Source organism: Rattus rattus, chromosome 1 (genome assembly GCF_011064425.1).
Source record: "Rattus rattus isolate New Zealand chromosome 1, Rrattus_CSIRO_v1, whole genome shotgun sequence".
NCBI classification, from domain to species: Eukaryota; Metazoa; Chordata; class Mammalia; order Rodentia; family Muridae; genus Rattus; species Rattus rattus.
In genome coordinates this window covers 4893550-4911006 of record NC_046154.1, presented here as the reverse complement: position 1 = coordinate 4911006, position 17457 = coordinate 4893550, and the positions used below count along the sequence as shown (strand labels likewise).

Here is a 17457-nt window from a genome sequence, read left to right as displayed (position 1 = left end):
CTTATTCAAGGGCAGCCTGATCGACTCGGAAAGACCAAGCCTCAAACAATAAAAATGATTCACAGGTTGGGAGGTATCTCATTTTTCAAGTGCATGCTTGTGCTCTGTAAACACGGGGACCTAAAAGTTCAGATTTCCAGCATCCACATAAAAGTGAGGTGTGTGTGTCCCTAGCACTAGGGACAGGTGGGTTGGTTGAGAGGACAGGTGGATCCCTGCAGCTCATTGGCCAGCCATTCTAGAGGAATTGAACTTGAGGTTCAGTGAGAGACCCTCTTCTCCAAAAAAAGGTAGAGGACAATGCTGTGGCTTTTACATGCACACAGCCATGAAAACCTACATGTACACTAAGAAGCAAAAACTTAAAGCATGTTCTTAGTACTAAAGTTCACTTTTTGTTGTTTTTATTTTTTTAATGTCTTTAAACTTTATTTTGTGTGTATGGTATGTATGGAAGCATGCACAGTGAACGTGGGGACATTGTACATTTGGAAGCCAGAGGACAACTTACAATGTTAATTGAATTTGTCATCAGGGTTACACAGCAAACACATTTACCCACTAAGCCATTTTGCCCACCTAAAATGGGGTTGGTGAGATGGCTGAGCTGACAAAGGCACTTGTTACTGGGTTCTTTCTCTAGAACCACATGATGGATGTCGAGACATAAATAAATTAGTTAATTAATCAATTAATAAAGTATTAGCAGAAAAGTAGGCTGTTCATTTTGTTTTATGTCCTTTGGATGAGCACTGTGCTTAATCTGACTGTGACGGTCTTTTCTTTTTTGTGTCTTCCAGCAAACGTGGTTTCAGTGTTCGCTCCTTTGGAACAGGAACTCATGTGAAGCTCCCAGGACCAGCACCTGACAAGCCCAATGTTTATGACTTCAAAACCACATATGACCAGATGTACAATGATCTCCTCAGGAAAGACAAAGAACTGTATCCCATGGCTGACCCTTAGAGAACCAGAGTGGTCATCTGGTGGGTGTGATTTGTGACTGGTAGTCACTCTGATCCCCCACCCCGTAGGGTGTGTTTTAGGTGAAACAGGACCAGCAAATGTGTTCTGGCACATAGGCCCATGGTGCCTACATCTGTCCTTTTTTATTTATCAGAAGTCAGTTTCCTTTTTTTATTCTTTCTTCTTATCTTTTTTTCTTTCTTTTTCTTTTCTTTTCTTTTTTTTTTTTTTTTTTTTTTGTTTGTTTGTTTTTGGTAAATTTGAGATAGAATCTCACTATGTAACCCTGGCTAGCCTGAGAGTCACTATGTAGACCAGGCGGATCTTGAACTCACAGAGATCCCCCTGTCTCTGCCTCCTGTGTGCTGGGATTAAAGACATGGGACACTAGCTCAATGGAGAATTCAGTTTCTTTCCTTCTGCCCCTGGAGAGTCTAGAGCAGTGGTTTCAACCTGTTTTTAGGACTCCTTGTGGGGGATCAAACATTTTGGTTGGGAGTCACCACAGTGTGAGGAACTATATTAAAGGGCGGCAGCGTCAGGGAGGTCGAGAACCACTGCTCTAGAGGCAGACACAACTCTAAAGCCTATTTGATGTGATACTCAGAAGGCCCTGCCGTGTGGCTAAACAGTAGCACATAGATGGGGACATAGAAACTACAGAGTGCTGGAGCTTCACGCTGTAGGCCACCCTGCCACTTCCTCTACAGAGGTGGGTGTACACCAAGCCAGTGGAGAGGCTGCTGTACATTTATGTGGCTGCTGGAAATATATTAGCTGGGTCAGTGGCTCATGCCTTAATGTCAGCCTTTGGGGGGCTGAGGCAGAGAGATTGCTGCAAGTTTGATGCCAGCCTAGGCTACATAGTTTGAGGCTAGCTTGGGTTATAGAACAAGACCCTATCACAAAAAGTTGCTGTGTTTACCAAACAGAAGCATGGAAAACCCATAGTATTCTGAAAGAACTTTAAGAAGTAAAACAGTCTGAATTTTGTACTGGACACTCATGGGGAGAAAAAAGGATATTTTAAAATCAGTTTTCCATACCACATATTGTGTAATAGTTAAGTTATTCAGTGCTTCAAGTTCTTGAGCAGGGCATTGTATGATAATCTCCATACTCACCTGAAATGTCCCATGTTCATAAGCTTAGCCTGTGCATGAAGCCCACGCTTGATCCTGAGCACCTCTAAATACAAACTTACAGATATACTTTAGTTATATTCTAGAGATAGTTTAGTGCTCAGAATAGAGATCAAATGTGTACATCAAACAACTTTTTTTCCCATTGTAGTTTTAGAGGTCAGACCTCTGGTCTCTTATATGCTAGTCTAGCCTAGCACTCCTCCACTGAGTCATCCCTGGATACAAACTTTCCTTTTTTAGAGACATGTTCCCACTATGTATCCCTGGCTAGCTTGTAACAATCTGTATAGACAAAGCTGGCCTCCAACTTAGAGATCCACCTGTCTCTGTCTCCACCTCCCGGTGCTGGGGGTAAAGGTACCAGCCCCTGCATCCTTTCTGTTTCTTGTTCTCTTCCTCACCCATCTTTTCACTTCTTATATTTCCAGGCACCGTTTCTCTAAATTCCCCAAGCTGGCCTTGAACAAACTCTAGCCGGGTAAACCATAAACATGTTGCCCTCTTGCTACGGCTTCCCAAGAATCTGAGATTACAGACAGCATTGTCTCCATATTGCCACTCTTGCAGGTTTTTTCTTTTAATATTTATATGTTCTTTTTTTTATTTTATAATATTTATATATTCTTATTCCTTTTAATATAAACTAAACTTTAAGCTAGTGCAGAGTCCTGGCTACTCTAGAAGCTGAAACAAGAGGATCACTTGATCTCAGAGTTCATGGCTAACCTGGGTACCTGGGAGGCTTGACCTCAAAGAAAAAAGCATGATCTGGGTATTATGACACAGGTTGCACTTAGGAAACTATAATAGAACAATCTTGAGATTTCCTCAAGAAGAAAGAAGAATATAATAAAAATGTTTATATAGGTGCAAACAGGAATTAGGTAGCTTGAAGGGTCCCCAGTGCCTTCTGACAAAATGTAAATCCTACATCTTCACCATGCCCACCTATGTCCCAGTCCTCCCTCAGCTGCAGCCTGCAGTGGGGACATTGGCTCAGAAACACAGATATTTCCTGTTAGTCGCACACTTGCTTTTTTGGGTACAATTGGGAGTGTTTGGCCTTGTAGGGTGCTTATGGCCTGTACCACAGTCACCCTGGGAGCCCACCCTGTGATAATGAGAGTACTTCAGACACTTCACCCTACCCAGAAGGCCAGGAGCCTAAATTTGGGGGGTTAAGTGTTCCTCCAAGTGTTGGGTGGAGCAGGGTTTTATACTCACATCCTTTCCCAAAGATCTCTTAAGTGTGTGTGGCGGGAGGGGCGCATATCTCAGAACAACTTCTTCCTGGAGCCTCTTTGGTAAATGTGGTATACTCCTTTCCCTTAGAGTCACAAGGACGTACTACCATAAAATTGAAGATACTCTGATTTTGGGGGCTTGGTGTTTTCCTTGGCTCTAGGAAGAAGTTGAGTTTTTGGGTTTTCTTTTGTTGTTGTTGTTGTTGTTGTTGTTTTGTTTTTTTTTAAAGATTTTTTTCAAGACAGGGTTTCTGCAAGAACACTGCTGTCCTGGGACTCACTCTGTAGACCAGACTGGCCTTGAAAACTTTTTTTGGTTGTGTTCAGTATAGGATCTCTTACGTAGCTCTGCCTGTCCTAGAGCTTGCTGCTTGCTATGTAGGACAGGCTAGCCTCTGTTAGGATTGAAGGCATACATTACCATGCCTATATCTGCCCTTGAAATTTCTTTGGTCAGTACTATATATTCTTGATACTCTTGTATTTTGTGACAGAATAAACATGCAGTAATGCACATATTCATCTCCCTTTATTACAGATTAAATTTCAGTATTGAAACCTACAGACTTCCCTGTTCCTGCACGGGGTGGTGTTTTATAAGCACCAGGCTTAGGCTTCAGCTATTTAGGTAGCTCTAGGAGTGGAGGCCAGCATCTAGGAGTGGAGGCCAGCATCTAGGAGTGGAGGCCAGCATCTAGGAGTGGAGGCCAGCATCTAGGAGTGGAGGCCAGCATCTAGGAGTGGAGGCCAGCATCTAGGAGTGGAGGCCAGCATCTAGGAGTGGAGGCCAGCATCTAGGAGTGGAGGCCAGCATCTAGGAGTGGAGGCCAGCATCTAGGAGTGGAGGCCAGCATCTAGGAGTGGAGGCCAGCATCTAGGAGTGGTCTATTTTTTACAGGGTGATGGTTTAAGGGTCAGTGGCTCCCTCTTAATACGTGCAGAATATACAGAAAGAAACTATCTGTGTGGGCCCTTAATGTGTTGGGGACAGGGGTGGCAGGAAGGGGAACTTGTGGCCACGTTAGTAGCTTGGTGATAAATCCTCTTTGACTTGCCTCTTGAGATCCCTCTAGGCAGGTCACTTCTTGGTTGGCTCTCAGGACGCTTATTACTTAAGCATAACAATGTACTTAGTGCTTTTCTGTGTTTTCAATATTAGCCTTGTCCAAAAGAAGGTCTCTTCCACGGAATTTACTAGACATTGGCACCAAGCCACGTGAGATAAGGGCATTATTGGAATTAATTATATGAAGGGGTTGGGGATAGAGGTAGGGAAGATCACTACATGGACACCCATTTGTTCCAGGGCAGACCACTGCAGGGAATTGGGGAAGGATATCGTGCTTTGGAAATAACCCTGAGAGTGTTCCTTAATCAGTACTAAGTGTCCCTGCAAGTGTCCCTTACATAATACCCATAATTTTATAGTAGAAAGCTAGAAGAAGGGGTTGGGGGTTTAACTCAGTGGTAGAGCGCTTGCCTAGCAAGTGCAAGGCCCTGGGTTCGATCCCCAGCTCTAAAAAAAAAGAAAGAAAGCTAGAAGAATATTTTAAGATAGACTCAAAGATGAAAACACTATATTTTCAAGGGAGAAGATACTTGATAAAAACTGGGGGTCTAGTGGCCCTAGACCACCTCTGACATACTCCTTTTTAAGAATTTTATTTATTCACTTTATATCTCATTATTGACACCCCCCCTCCATTCTCCCAGTACCCTCTCCCTTTCTCCTCTGAGGAGGGGACAACCCCCTTTGGGTATCACCACCATACCCTCCCAGGCACATCAAGTCACTGCTGGACTAGGCGCATCCTCTTCTGCTAAGGCTGGGCAAGGTGGCTGAGATAGGGGAACGTGATCCACAGGCAGGCAAAAAAAACATGGAGTAGTTCATGGGTTTCCGTGTCTTCCTTGCACAGGGACCATGCTAATCTCCATCATGCCAGTTTTGGTGTGTGTGCTGCCAAAGGGAGCATTCTGCCATGTTTTCTATTCTGTGTGGCCAGAGCTGCAGTGCCTTCGTGTGTGCTACTTGATGACATTCTAGTAAGTGAATTAAAGCAAGCCTGAAATCCTAGCACTCGGGCAGCAAACCTAAGAGTTAAAGAAGAAACATATGCACACGCCTACCTAGATCAGTGATAGGAATTCTAAGTTCACCTGGTTTCTACAGAAAATAAAAATGCCTTTGAAACCAGATGTGGTGGATCTGTACCACCATCTAAGCTCTGTGTGATGAGGCAAGAGGATGACCAGGAGGAGCCTGCCAATGCAGGGTCGTTTTCTTTTTTTCTTTTTTTTTTTTTCTTTTTTTTTTTTTATTTTATTTTTTTATGAGTACACTGTAGCTGCCTTCAGACACACCAGAAGAGGGCATCGGATCCCATTACAGATGGTTGTGAGCCACCATGTGGTTGCTGGGATTTGAACTCAGTACCTCAGGAAGAGCAGTCGGTGCTCTTAACTGCTGAGCCATCTCTCCAGCCCCGCAGGGTCATTTTCTTAAAAATGAAAGAAAACAGTGGTAGTATCACCTATCTGTTTTCCCAGTACTTGGGAGGTTCAGGTTGAGTTTAAGGCCAGCCTGTGTTTAATAAGCACGACCCTGTCTTGAGTTTTCACTTAAGTAGTTTTGGTTTTTGTTGTTTTTAATTTCATTAAGAGGAGCCTATTCTGTTTATCAGTGTTAGATGTACCTAGAATAGCTTTGGTGATACGAATTGGTTTTTGTTTTATGAGGAATAGTCAGTCTACCAGTGAACTATCAGCAGATTAAAGGAAGTGTGTCAGAACAAAAGATCACCGGGAAGTACACCCTGCTCTTGATCCTGCCTCCGCTCCCCCTTGCTAATGTAGAGGCCATGAACCATTCATAAGATACTACAGAGGGAAGTCATTGCTTCTCCTGAAACTTGCATATATATTGCAAAGTGGACCTGGAAATCTCTCTCTAGCATGCTTCTTAGGTTTATCTTTGGGATCTTGCAATCACCTTTTGAGTTTAGAATATATTTTAGTCATCCATTTTATTTAGTGCTCATCCTCAGTCTTTTATTACTGTACATTTTTCTTTCCTTGAAAAATGGTTTCTGAGATAGAAAATTACCAGAATTGGCCTTCTGATGGTTAATCTTGTCAAATTAATTGGATGAGACACATTTAGGAGATTAGTAAAAATGTAGCTCTGGGTATGTCTGTGAAAGTGTCTCTTTTTTTTTTTTTTTCTTTTTTTCAGAGCTGGGGACCGAACCCAGGGCCTTGCGCTTGCTAGGCAAGCGCTCTATCACTGAGCCAATCCCCAACCCCCTCTCTTTTTTTTTTAATTTACAATTTTATTGTTTGTATGAACAAGAGTACGCAGATGTACAGCATGCATATAGAAGTCAGGACAACTGTGAAAATGATTCTCTCCTAACCTATGTGGGTTTCAGGGGGCCCTTAGAAGAAGTAGGCCACAGGCAACATATCCTGGGATTATACCTTTTTAGAAATTCTCTATGAAGTTAATTTTTTCTTTTTAAACTTTTTTTTTAAAAGACTTTGAGTTTTCTATCTGCATGTATACCCACATACCAGAAGAGGGCACCAGACCCCAGTGTAGATAGTTGTGAGCCACTATGTAGTTGCTGGGAATTGAACTCAAGATCTCTGGAAGAACAAACAGTACTCTTTCCCACTGAGCCATTTCTTCAGCCCAAAGTTTATTTATCTTATGTGTATAAGTGTTTTGCTGGAAACTATGTCTGTGCAGCATGTGTGTACTGGTGCCTGAGGGGGTTTGGAAGAGCACACCAAGTCTTGTACAACTGGAGTTGATGGACTACTATGAGCTATCCTGTGGGTACTGAGAGTCAAGTCCATCCTCCTAAAAGCAGCCCTTGCTCTTAACTGCCGAGTCACCTCCAGCCATTGGGATGACATCTTATGCTAGGCCCTTCCTGCTTCTGCTTTCTCTGCTTCATGACATAAACCACCCTGTCTTGGAACACCCTCTTCCTCAACTCCAACTGTGCCAAACTGATTTCTTTTTCTTAAGATATCTGATCATGATGCAGAAGTGACTATGATTCCGTCCCCCATTGAAGGCCACTGATAAACACGGGCCGGGAGACTGTTCTCCCTTTCTCTATAGCCCTTCAAACCATTGATCTGCCAGCTTAAACCAGTGAGGGTTTTCTGGAAACTTTTTTTTTTTTAAATGAGGTTTTACTAATCTCTACTTTTTTTTTTTTCTTTTCTTTTTTTCGGAGCTGGGGACCGAACCCAGGGCCTTGAGCTTGCTAGGCAAGCGCTCTACCACTGAGCTAAATCCCCAACCCCTAATCTCTACTTTCAAGTCAAGTTTGTTTTTCTTGCTTTTGTTGAGTTTAGGATGGGAATCACAGGCAGTCACCATATTTCTTCCTCCTGAGAGAGTGCCCTGTCAGTGCAAACACAGTAGTCCTGGTTTCCCACTAACCATGCTGTTGTCACATGTCACAGTCATGTTCCCTTCAGTAGCTTGTCCTGCCAGCCTAGCAGGCCAAGCCTGACAATTATTTTAACTTCTTTCTCTTTATTTTCATTTAGTTGATAGCTCTATTCCTTATTTTTTCAGATTTATTTAAGATTTGTTTGTTTTTTGTTTTTGCTTTGTTTTGTTTTGTGTTTGAGATGGTTTTAGCTGTCCTGGAACTCACTCTGTAGACCAAGCCCGGCCTCAAACTCATAGAGGTCTATCTGTTGCCTCTGCCTCCCGAGTGTTGGGGTTAAAGGTGTAGGCCACTACTGCCTGGCCCAAGATCTACCTATGTATGTGAATGCTAGTAGAGGGCATCAGATCCCAGTGTGGTTGTGAGCCACCATATAGTTGCTGGGAATTAAACTCGGGGCCTATGGAAGAGCAGTCAGTGCTCTTAACTGCTGAGCCATCTCTCTAGCTCCCCCTAGCTATACTTTTTAAAGAAGTTTCAGAAATTGGATATGTTGCCAAATGTGTCCCTAAGCTAGGCACCAGTTCCAAAGAAATGGCTCATCTAATTTTGCTAAAATATCAGTTGCGTCTCCTATATGTTCTAGAACAGGTCTGACATGTAGCTGTCTTGCCTGTGGGCCATTTATCTGCTTCTTACTAATCTGGTTTATCTAAGCTGATTAGCCAGGTTGGATGCTGTGGCCATGCAAATGTCTGGATGTAGTGCTCCTAGGTTTTCTCCTTTGGACACTCCCCTGCCTGTACCAGTAAGTGAGGAGCTCCTGCCAGCCGGTGACCTCCTCATCTACATGAGGTCATCCTTTGAAACACGAACCTTCCCTGCGTTCCCTGGGCTTATCCTGAAAGCCCAGAGAAGCTCTCTCTTCAACCCCTACTTGAGGAAGGGCCCAGTTGTGGGTCAGGCAGTGTCCCATCCTGGGAGTGAATGTAAGTCTCCTGGTGCAGTGCTGACAATGGGGCACGCAGAGAATTGCTGGGGCTCATCATCTGTGGGAGTGGGTGCTGGGAGAGCCAGACCTTAAAGTCACTGGCAAAAAAACTAAACAAAATCCAAGCTGGGCCTCAACAGGCTCTGTATGGGCAGGTATGAAAAGCAGGCTTGCTGGAGATGGCCCCATGCTTTTTGTGTACACTTGATGTACCTTAATTCAGACTTCGTCCGCTGAGGTAAATCTGAGTCCAGCCCTGGTTCTCTGTAATCATATTTATCCCTGCGCTTGTGACCCCAGAGGTCCTCAGTACCTAATTCAGGCCAGTAGTCCTGGCCATCTCAGTCCTCTCGACCTGGTGCCTCCTTTCCACTTGAGAGCCCAGTTGTGCTTTGGACACCTCATAATGTTCAGTTCACACATGCACTCTTTGTCTTAGGGATTCAGTTCAGAAGGTGGACTTCAGAAGACTGAGTGTGGGAAGCCTTTCGTTGGAATAATGCACAGTGTGTATTCAAGCAAACCTACTTTCCTTTTGAAAGGTGGTTTTAGCCTAACTGATTTTGCCATCCCTTGAAGTTTTGTGATAAGTCGTTAACACCTCTGGTGCCTCTGAGATCTTCAACTCCCAGGCTGTGTCCAGTGACACCTGACAGCTTCTAAAACTGAAGCCACGTGCTTGAATGAACATTTTTCTCTAAAAGTCATATTTATCTAACTTTTTTCCTTTTCTACCAAAGTAGCTCTTTTGTCTAACAGTACTATTCATATTTCTTGCGAGTTCCCTTTAGCCAATGGACACCGTGCCCACTGTTCCCCAAAAGGCGTTTATGGAATGCTGTGTGTGATATATTGAACCTGGGTGCTTTACTCATCGCTGGGGATCTGGACATTTAACTCGCCTGAAATTGCTCTGCCAAAGTCCCCATTAAATGACTTGATTAGCTCCTGTTACATCATGACACAATAGTAAGCCTTGTCTCCTGGAAGCAAGTTCTTCCATTTTTACTGTTTATGGTTCATGAGTTTTGGGTTTAATGTGGCCTAGTAAGTCTGATGGTGTAGACACGTAGGCCCTAGAACAGTGGTTTTCGATCTGAGTTGTAGCCCCTCTGGGGGTTTGCATATCCAGTATCCACATTATGATTCATAGCAGTAGCAAAGTTAGTTATGAAGTAGCAGCAAAACAATCCTCTGGTTGAGGTTTACCACAACATAAGAAACTGTACTAAAGGGTTGCAGCAGCATTAGGAAGGTTGAGAACCGTTGCCCGAGAAGGTTTGTTCAAATGTAGTCACAGCCAGTGGTAGTAGCACACATCTTTAATCCCAGCACTCAGGAAGCTCATGCTCTTTGAGAGCCCGGCCTGGTCTACAGAGCCAGTTTCAGGACAGCCACGGATACACAGAAAAACCCCGTCTCAAAAAACCCAAACAAAACAAAAACAACAAAAAATATAGAGTCACGGGCCAGCCAGCCAGCAAAAAGACAACTGTGTTCAGTGCCCTATATCCTGGAAGGAAAGAACTGACTCGTACAAGATGTCCTCTGTCCGATGTACACTGTGACATTTGCACACAATGTCTTTTTAAGGTATCCACAGATAGAGAATAGCCATTTCTGAGTTGTGCCTTTGGGAATCCCGAAGTTGAGACTTGAGTTTCCTCTCAAAAATTGTGCTTTAGCAGAGCAGCTGTAGTGGTGGTGCCCACCCCTAATCCCAGCACTGGAGGCAAAGGCAAGTGGATCTCTTTTTAGTTCAAGGCCAACCTGGTCTACAAAGCAAGTGCCAGGACTACAGAGAAAAAAATCCTGTCTCAAGAAAGAAAGGAAGGAAGAGAGAAAAGAAAACCTAATTAATTAGTTGATTAATTAATCATTTTTTAAAGATTTATTTACTTATTTCATGTATGTGGGAACACTGTAGCTGTCTTCAGATACACCAGAAGAGGGCATCAGATCTCATTACAGATGGTTGTGAGCCACCATGTGGTTGCTGGGATTTGAACTCAGGACCTCTGGAAGAATAGTCGGTACTCTTAACAGCTGAACCATCTCTCCAGCCCTTAATTAATCATTCTAAGAAATGGAAAGGTAGTTGCAGCTTCTCTGGCCCAGCCTGGGAAGGCAGGTACATCAAACAGCCAGCATGGCACAGACCTGCAGACATAGACCATAACGTTTGTGTTTGTAGCTGAGTGTATACATGGTGCACACATGTAACTTAGCCACTCGGGAGGTTGAGGCAAGAAGATGTGGCCCTGTGGGTGACACAGCAAGATGCTGTCTCAGAAGGTAGCGAGCAGGGATGTTGCCATCAGTAAAATATATGAAGACCTGAGTTCAGTCCCAGGATCCATGTAATAAAAGCTGAGCAGGATGTGCTTGTAATGCCTGTGCTGAGGACAGAGATGGGGGAATCCTTGGGGCTTACTGGCCAGCCAGCTTGGCCTACTGGTGAGTTTCTGGCCAGTGATGAGATCCTGTCAAGAACCAAACAGGTGGCAGCACCTGAGGAACACCACCTTAAGTGTTCTGGCCTAATGATGCTTGTGTGCATACACACAAAAGAGTTTGTAGCTAAGCCAGGAAAATTTGAAAACCTTGAGTTAGAAGGATGGTGGATGGTAAACAGGACATTTGTCAGCTAAAGTCATGGGCTCTTAATGCTGTGGACATTAAACACTAAAGAATTTGCTAATGTTTATTGAGTGCTCTGAGATGAGGCTGGACCTGTTCAAGCTTGTGTGGCTGTTAATCAAACCATGATTTCATTAATTTCAAGTTTATTATGCTTGATGGTAGCTGTTTTGTTTTGAGACAGGGTCTTACTTTGTTGCCCTGGCTAGCCTGGAATTCAATGTGCAAACCAAGCTGGTTTTGGATTTAGATTTTCCTGCCTCTGCTCCCTAAGTGAGTGGATTAAAGGTGTGTGCCACCATGCCAGATTTGATAGTAGATTGAAGAGAACTTGATGCCCCGTCCAGTGCCTGCCTTCTACTTCTCTTAGGGGCTGGGAGTCCTGCAACTGCTCCTCTGTACAGCACCATTCCCTAACTGCTTCTCTGTGACTGAGAGGATCCTCTGACTTGGGGGTATCAGGACAGCACAGAAGGCACCAAGGTCAGGAGTTCACTCGATTCTGTTTCCACCCAGGTCCTGTTTCGGGGAACATTGCCATGGTGTTCTGAGTCAGGCTTGTCTTAAATTGATTGGTTATGTTTCTGGGGAGATGAGGCCTGACTTGTGCTGGCCCCTTGAGCTTCGAGAGGATGGGTGAGATCTGTGCATGAGAGGTTTATGTGAAGATTTATCCACACCAGGAGCCAAGGCTTGACTCAACCCAGGAAGTTCAGCCTGAAGGTCGCTTGATGAGAGGCAGTTGAGAGGCCCTGTGGTTGTGGGGTGCTGAGGATCTGTGGAGCTCCTCACAACAGATACAGGCACCTTGTGGAAGTAGCCAAGAAGGCAGGGTAGCAGTGCTATTTGCAGTGGTGAGCCACAGATCAGTAAGTAGCTGACTCTTAAGCAGTTCCTGCCCTATGCACATTTTTCCTTTCTCCAGAAAGCTGCTCGCCCTGCCTCGGGTGGCTGACCTTTCTGAAACCATTTCTACTGCTGAGGCTCCAGCTGGTGGCTGGCCTCATCCTCTGTCGGCCTTTCTCTATAGGGTGTTCTATCAAAAGCCTTGAGCTTGGGGAAAACAAAAGCATCCTTTTGTGGGTAGCTGGGAATGCCTGATTGTGCTCCCATGTTGTAGGACAGCTGGTGCTACGAAATGAAGTCCATGAAGTCAGCTGCGGAAGTAGCTTCTCTTCGGGGAACTGCTTAACTAGTAAATCCAGGATTAGTTCAACACCTATCAAACCTCAAATCATATGAGGATGAATGAGTATCTATCCTGAGAGGAAGAGGCTGCATGACTTTAGAAGCAGGCCTGGTAAGGTGCCAGCCCTCCTCGGCTTCATGGCCCTATAAGTAGCTCAGGACATGACAGTGCCGGCAAGTTCTGTGTGTGTGGGGACTAAAGAGAGGCTCTTAGGATTGCCCCGAATCGCATTTTTGTTTAAATGAGACCAGGCCTCACTGTAAACCTACCTGGATTAGAATTCACCATGTAGCTCAGGCTGTCTTTGGACAATGGCGATCCCTCCCTCTGCCTCAGCTTTGTAAGTGCTGGGTTAACAAGCACAATCCACCGTGCCATATTATAGTTAAGATTTCATTTTTTAAGGGTGTGGATGCCTGAAAAGACCAGGAAAGGGCATCATATCCCCTGAAGTTGGTCTTAAAAGGTGCTAAATCCCAGATCCAGTGTTCCCCGTTCTTGTATATCCATCCTGTCATATCATGTGGCATCAAGGAATTGTATACTCTACAAGGAAAGCAACTTGAACTGTCTGTGATGGTAAATCCAGATGTTTTTTAAATGATTTTGAATTGTGCTTCTGTTGTGAGACAACATTCCAGGTCTTTTGGGAGCCCTCAGTGTGAACCCTGAATGAGCCTTGTTCCCTCGCTCAGTCTCCAGGGAAGGCTCCTCAGAAGGCCAACAGGTACAAGTATGGGACTCCAGGGTCAGTGGGAGTGGCTCCTCATTCAGGAGAAAGCCAGCTGTTGGCCATAGCCACGCCTCAGCTTTTAGGAATCTCACTCCAGGGACTGGCTAACGGAACCAGAAGGCAAAACCAACTTGGCACCTGCATCCCTGGCTCCTGGAAAGCTTTGCTGGGAAGCGCGGGGCTTGGCGAAGTGAGCATCAGCAGCCCAAGCCCTGCTTAAGCTCAGGACTCTTGAAGTTGTCCAGCTAATTGGCTGTTCAATGAAGTTGACACAAACACGGCAACAAAGGAAAGACTATGCCCACCCACATAGTCTAGCCTGGTCTCTGAGCTACTTTTAGGCTGGTTGTTAGAAGTGTCAGGCTCTCTGAGCAGTGGCAGCAGGCTGATCTCTGCCTTTGAGGCCAGTCTGGTCTGCAGAGCTAGTTCCAGGACAGCTAGAGCTACACAGAGAAACCCTGTCTTGGACCCCACCACCACCAAAGAGTCAAGTTCTGTTTAGGTGCTGGCATGATTAACATTTCCCAGCCTTCATTAAACAGCTAGCTCTTCACTGAGTGCCGTCACTTAAAAGTAGTCTCTATCCAGGCAAGAAGTGTGTGTATGTGGTGGAACCAACGGCAGTCTTCCCAGGCAGGGCCATCCTGTGACCACAGTTCTTGGTCTGACTCTGGGTAGTGGGGAATGCAAAGTGGCTTTTCCCACTGTCCGTAGCTCTGTCCATGTGACTTTCTCCTCACTATCTCCAGCTTTTCCTTGGAGTCAGTACTAATTCTGAGTTACCAGGAACTTGATTGGATCCCTGCCCCAGGAAAGGCCTATTTCTCTGTCCTCTTTCCCATAAGTTATACGAGCCACAGGGCTTGGTCTTGAACTCATTCTCTCCTCCAGTATGTTCGAAGGACTCTTATAAACTTGGATGCAGCTCTTGTAGGCAGCAAGGAGACAGTAGAGGATGCTCCAGGGCCTAGCCCCAGAAGCAGCCTATGATGCAGGGGATGGAACTACCTAGCAGCTCTTGATCAGGTATCTTCCAGTTAAAGTGTTTAGATTGGCCACTTAAATGTGTTCTAAAATAATGTAGGAACTGTTTTTTAAGGCACTATGAAATGGCTCAGTGGGAAAGGACACATAAGTCCTAAACCCCGTATGAGACTGAATAGCCTCCTCAGTCATACTGACCATAGCTCTGATTTTGCTTTTAGCACTAGCTAAAGTTACCTCCTATCTGTGCCTGTTTGTTTTACTTGCAAACTGGAGTTCTACAGCAGAGACAAAGCCCCAATCCAGCTAAGCTATGGTGAGAAGAAAATCTGAAAAAAAAAATCCATTGAATTTTTTATTTTATTTTATTTTATTTAGTTTCTGGAGACAGAGTTTCTCTGTGTAGTCCCAGTTGTCCTGGAACTCACTCTGTAGACCAGACTGGCCTTGAACTTGAGATCTGCCTGTATCTCCCTCCTGAGTGCTGGTATAAGGGCATGTACTACCAGACTTCCACTATATTTCTTAAACCCCAGCAACAAAAAGGGTCTGGAAAACTCCCACTGATGATCCAGAAAGGACAAGTTCTGTTTCATCTGAAAGCAGGGAGACTGCCTGATGAGATCAAAAGGATATTCCAGATGGTACCTGTATGCTTAGGCCCATCAGCCCTGGCAAAAGCCAGGAGAGCCACTGCCTCTGGGGCTTTTGAAGTAGGGCCACCCTATCACGATTGGGTGCCTATCCTCAAATAGTCCCTGGACCACTCATAGTCTGAGGTCTACGCTCTGCTGCTCTGGACACTTAGAAACAAGGATCTGTTTAACTTCCTGTTCCATCCTGAGAGGAGGGGGCCTGTACCATGCCTTTACTTTGTCCAGTCAGAATGGCAGGGCTATCTGGAGCCACTCTGTGGGTTTGGGTTGTCATGGGAGTTATGATCTAAGAGGTCAGCACTTTCCTGTACTTCCTGTTGTAGGGCAGTGGCAACCCTGCTTGTGTTCAGGCCTAGAGCTATGGGTGACCATGTTGACAAAGGCCAAGTTGGAGCCCTGAGAGGCAGGGGGCCGTTGACAGGCAGGTCTACATTAGTGGACTATCTTTTATCCAAAGCTCCTTGACTCTGGTGTTAGCTATACACAAAATGGAATCCTACATATGTTGGACAGAAATAAAAGGATCAAGCCCCGTCCAGAAAGGTTCCAGAACTGCAAAGACCTGTTTGACCTGATCCTCACTTGTGAAGAGAGAGTCTATGACCAGGTTGTAGAAGGTGAGTGCACGTACAACACCAACACTAGGCTAATAGACATATGGTTGCCCTGGGCAACAGTGGTGGAGACAGAGGGCACCCCCACATCCTCTGACCTGTACGGACATCTGGAGGATAGCCTGTGAGGAGTAAGCACAAGACTGATGTCCAACAAAACTTACGCCCTGTGGCCTTCAGTGTTTGCTTTTCCTATGTTAGGCCTGGCATTTGGTAGAACATGCTGTTGGTCCAGGGTTGCCTGGCATAGGATGGCCTGGATCGAGTACACTGTTTACCTTGGTCTCTTAGCCCATGTTGGGGGCTGTCCCTCATGTTAGGTCATTGGGTTTGGGGGCTCAATCTTCAGTTAAATTCCTCAGAGTTCAGGGGCAGGCATGGTAAGAACTGGACTTGGATACATCTGCACTCGGTGTCTCTTTTTACCAATCAGATCTGAACTCCAGGGAACAGGAGACCTGCCAGCCAGTGCATGTGGTCAATGTGGACATCCAGGACAACCACGAAGAGGCCACCCTGGGAGCATTCCTTATCTGCGAGCTCTGCCAGTGTGTGAGTCTCAGCACCCAGGTCTAGGCAGTGCCTACCAGAGGAAGTAGCTGCAACCCAGTCCTGTTGGGGCTGCAGAGGAGACAGTGTGGTGGAGGGCAGGGGCAGGGAAGGCGTGTCACAGTGCCTGGGATTCACGTAAGGCTGTGCTTTTCCCAGATCCAGCACACCGAGGATATGGAGAATGAAATCGATGAGCTGCTGCAGGAGTTTGAGGAGAAGAGTGGCCGGGCCTTTCTGCATACTGTCTGCTTCTACTGAGCCATCCTGCTTGGTGCATGGCCTGGCACCACCAAGCCACCTTTGCTGAAGTCACTTTTTCCATGTGTTTTCCCTGCTACGTGTACATCACCAATGTACTGTACATATAGAATGAGACATACACAGAAATGCCAGATTCAAAACCATTGTTTTTAACCAAAAGAAATAAAGATGGTTTACTCTACAGTCTACAGCAAGTGTCTGTTGTTGGCCCACCTACCTGTTTTCTCTCCACTGCTGGACTGTACAGAAACCTAAGTAAAGCAACAGGCTGTCTTATTGAGGGGGGAAAACCTTGGAATTGCAACAAAATAGGTGCTTATAAAAGTCTTTGGTTTGTCCTGAATTCCTGGCCTGACCCCCTGCAGAGAAAGAGGCTACCCTGGGCCCTTGAGCCCAGCCCTGTGACATACCTGAGATCACCCTTCTGAGAGGTAGGGCCAGTACCCTGGATACAACTGAACTCCAGCTGGGACGACTTGGGCTGGAAGTCAGCTGTTCTCTTCCTGTTTTTGTCACACAGGGCAGGGTTGGTTCTTATGTTATCAGCTCTGTGGCCAACACAAGGGCTTGGGACTCAATTTGGCTCCAGGTATGACCGGCAGCCACAAGAGGATCATAGACACTGTGCTGCTGGCTTCAGGCAACTTTTCCAGCTCCCCTTCCTTCCCAGAAGTCGGCTAGTCTTTCCCACAACTGCCACGATCTCTATGGCATATTTGGCCCATTCCGTATTGCCTACCCTCTTGCCCTCCTACCTCTGGTCATGTAGTCATAGTCCCTGGTCTGACTTTTCAGGCCCCTCCTCTGATGGCACTCAGCGGCTGGGTGCTGACACTTCCTGTCCCTCTTTGGAACCAGGAGACCCAAGAGGAGGGGCCTGCCTTGGAGAAGTAGAGCCGAAACGACCACCCGGTCCAGGCCAAGGCCCAGTCTAGCGCGGCACTGGGCAAGGAGACCAGAGCCAAGACTGATAAGATGGGGCAGAATGTGGAGCCAAGGCCGGAGGGGAGGGGTCTCAGCCTGCGTCACAGGGATAGGAGTGGAGAACCTCGCCCCTGGATGCTGGCGCG

The 17457-nt window shown here is 45.8% G+C and overlaps 2 protein-coding genes and 1 non-coding gene across 3 annotated transcripts in view; 2 read left to right on the top strand and 1 right to left on the bottom strand.

Annotated features, from left to right (window-relative positions):
* The window catches only part of Ssu72 (SSU72 homolog, RNA polymerase II CTD phosphatase), a 29778-nt gene extending 13208 nt beyond the window's left edge, over positions 1–16570 (top strand). Inside the window, exons 2-5 of the mRNA XM_032893056.1 lie at positions 801–944; positions 15438–15577; positions 16008–16126; positions 16283–16570. Coding sequence (XP_032748947.1) covers positions 801–944; positions 15438–15577; positions 16008–16126; positions 16283–16384 — 505 coding nt within the window. The 3' untranslated portion in view covers positions 16385–16570. The remainder of the gene's footprint in view (positions 1–800; positions 945–15437; positions 15578–16007; positions 16127–16282) is intronic.
* LOC116891772 (ubiquitin-conjugating enzyme E2 R2) overlaps positions 1–17457 on the top strand; it is a 618378-nt gene that overhangs the window by 78869 nt on the left and 522052 nt on the right. The gene's annotated exons all lie outside the window — the stretch shown is intronic.
* Positions 5230–5331, bottom strand: LOC116890390. Its single transcript, XR_004386596.1, has one exon. It is a non-coding gene; the product is annotated as a U6 spliceosomal RNA (small nuclear RNA).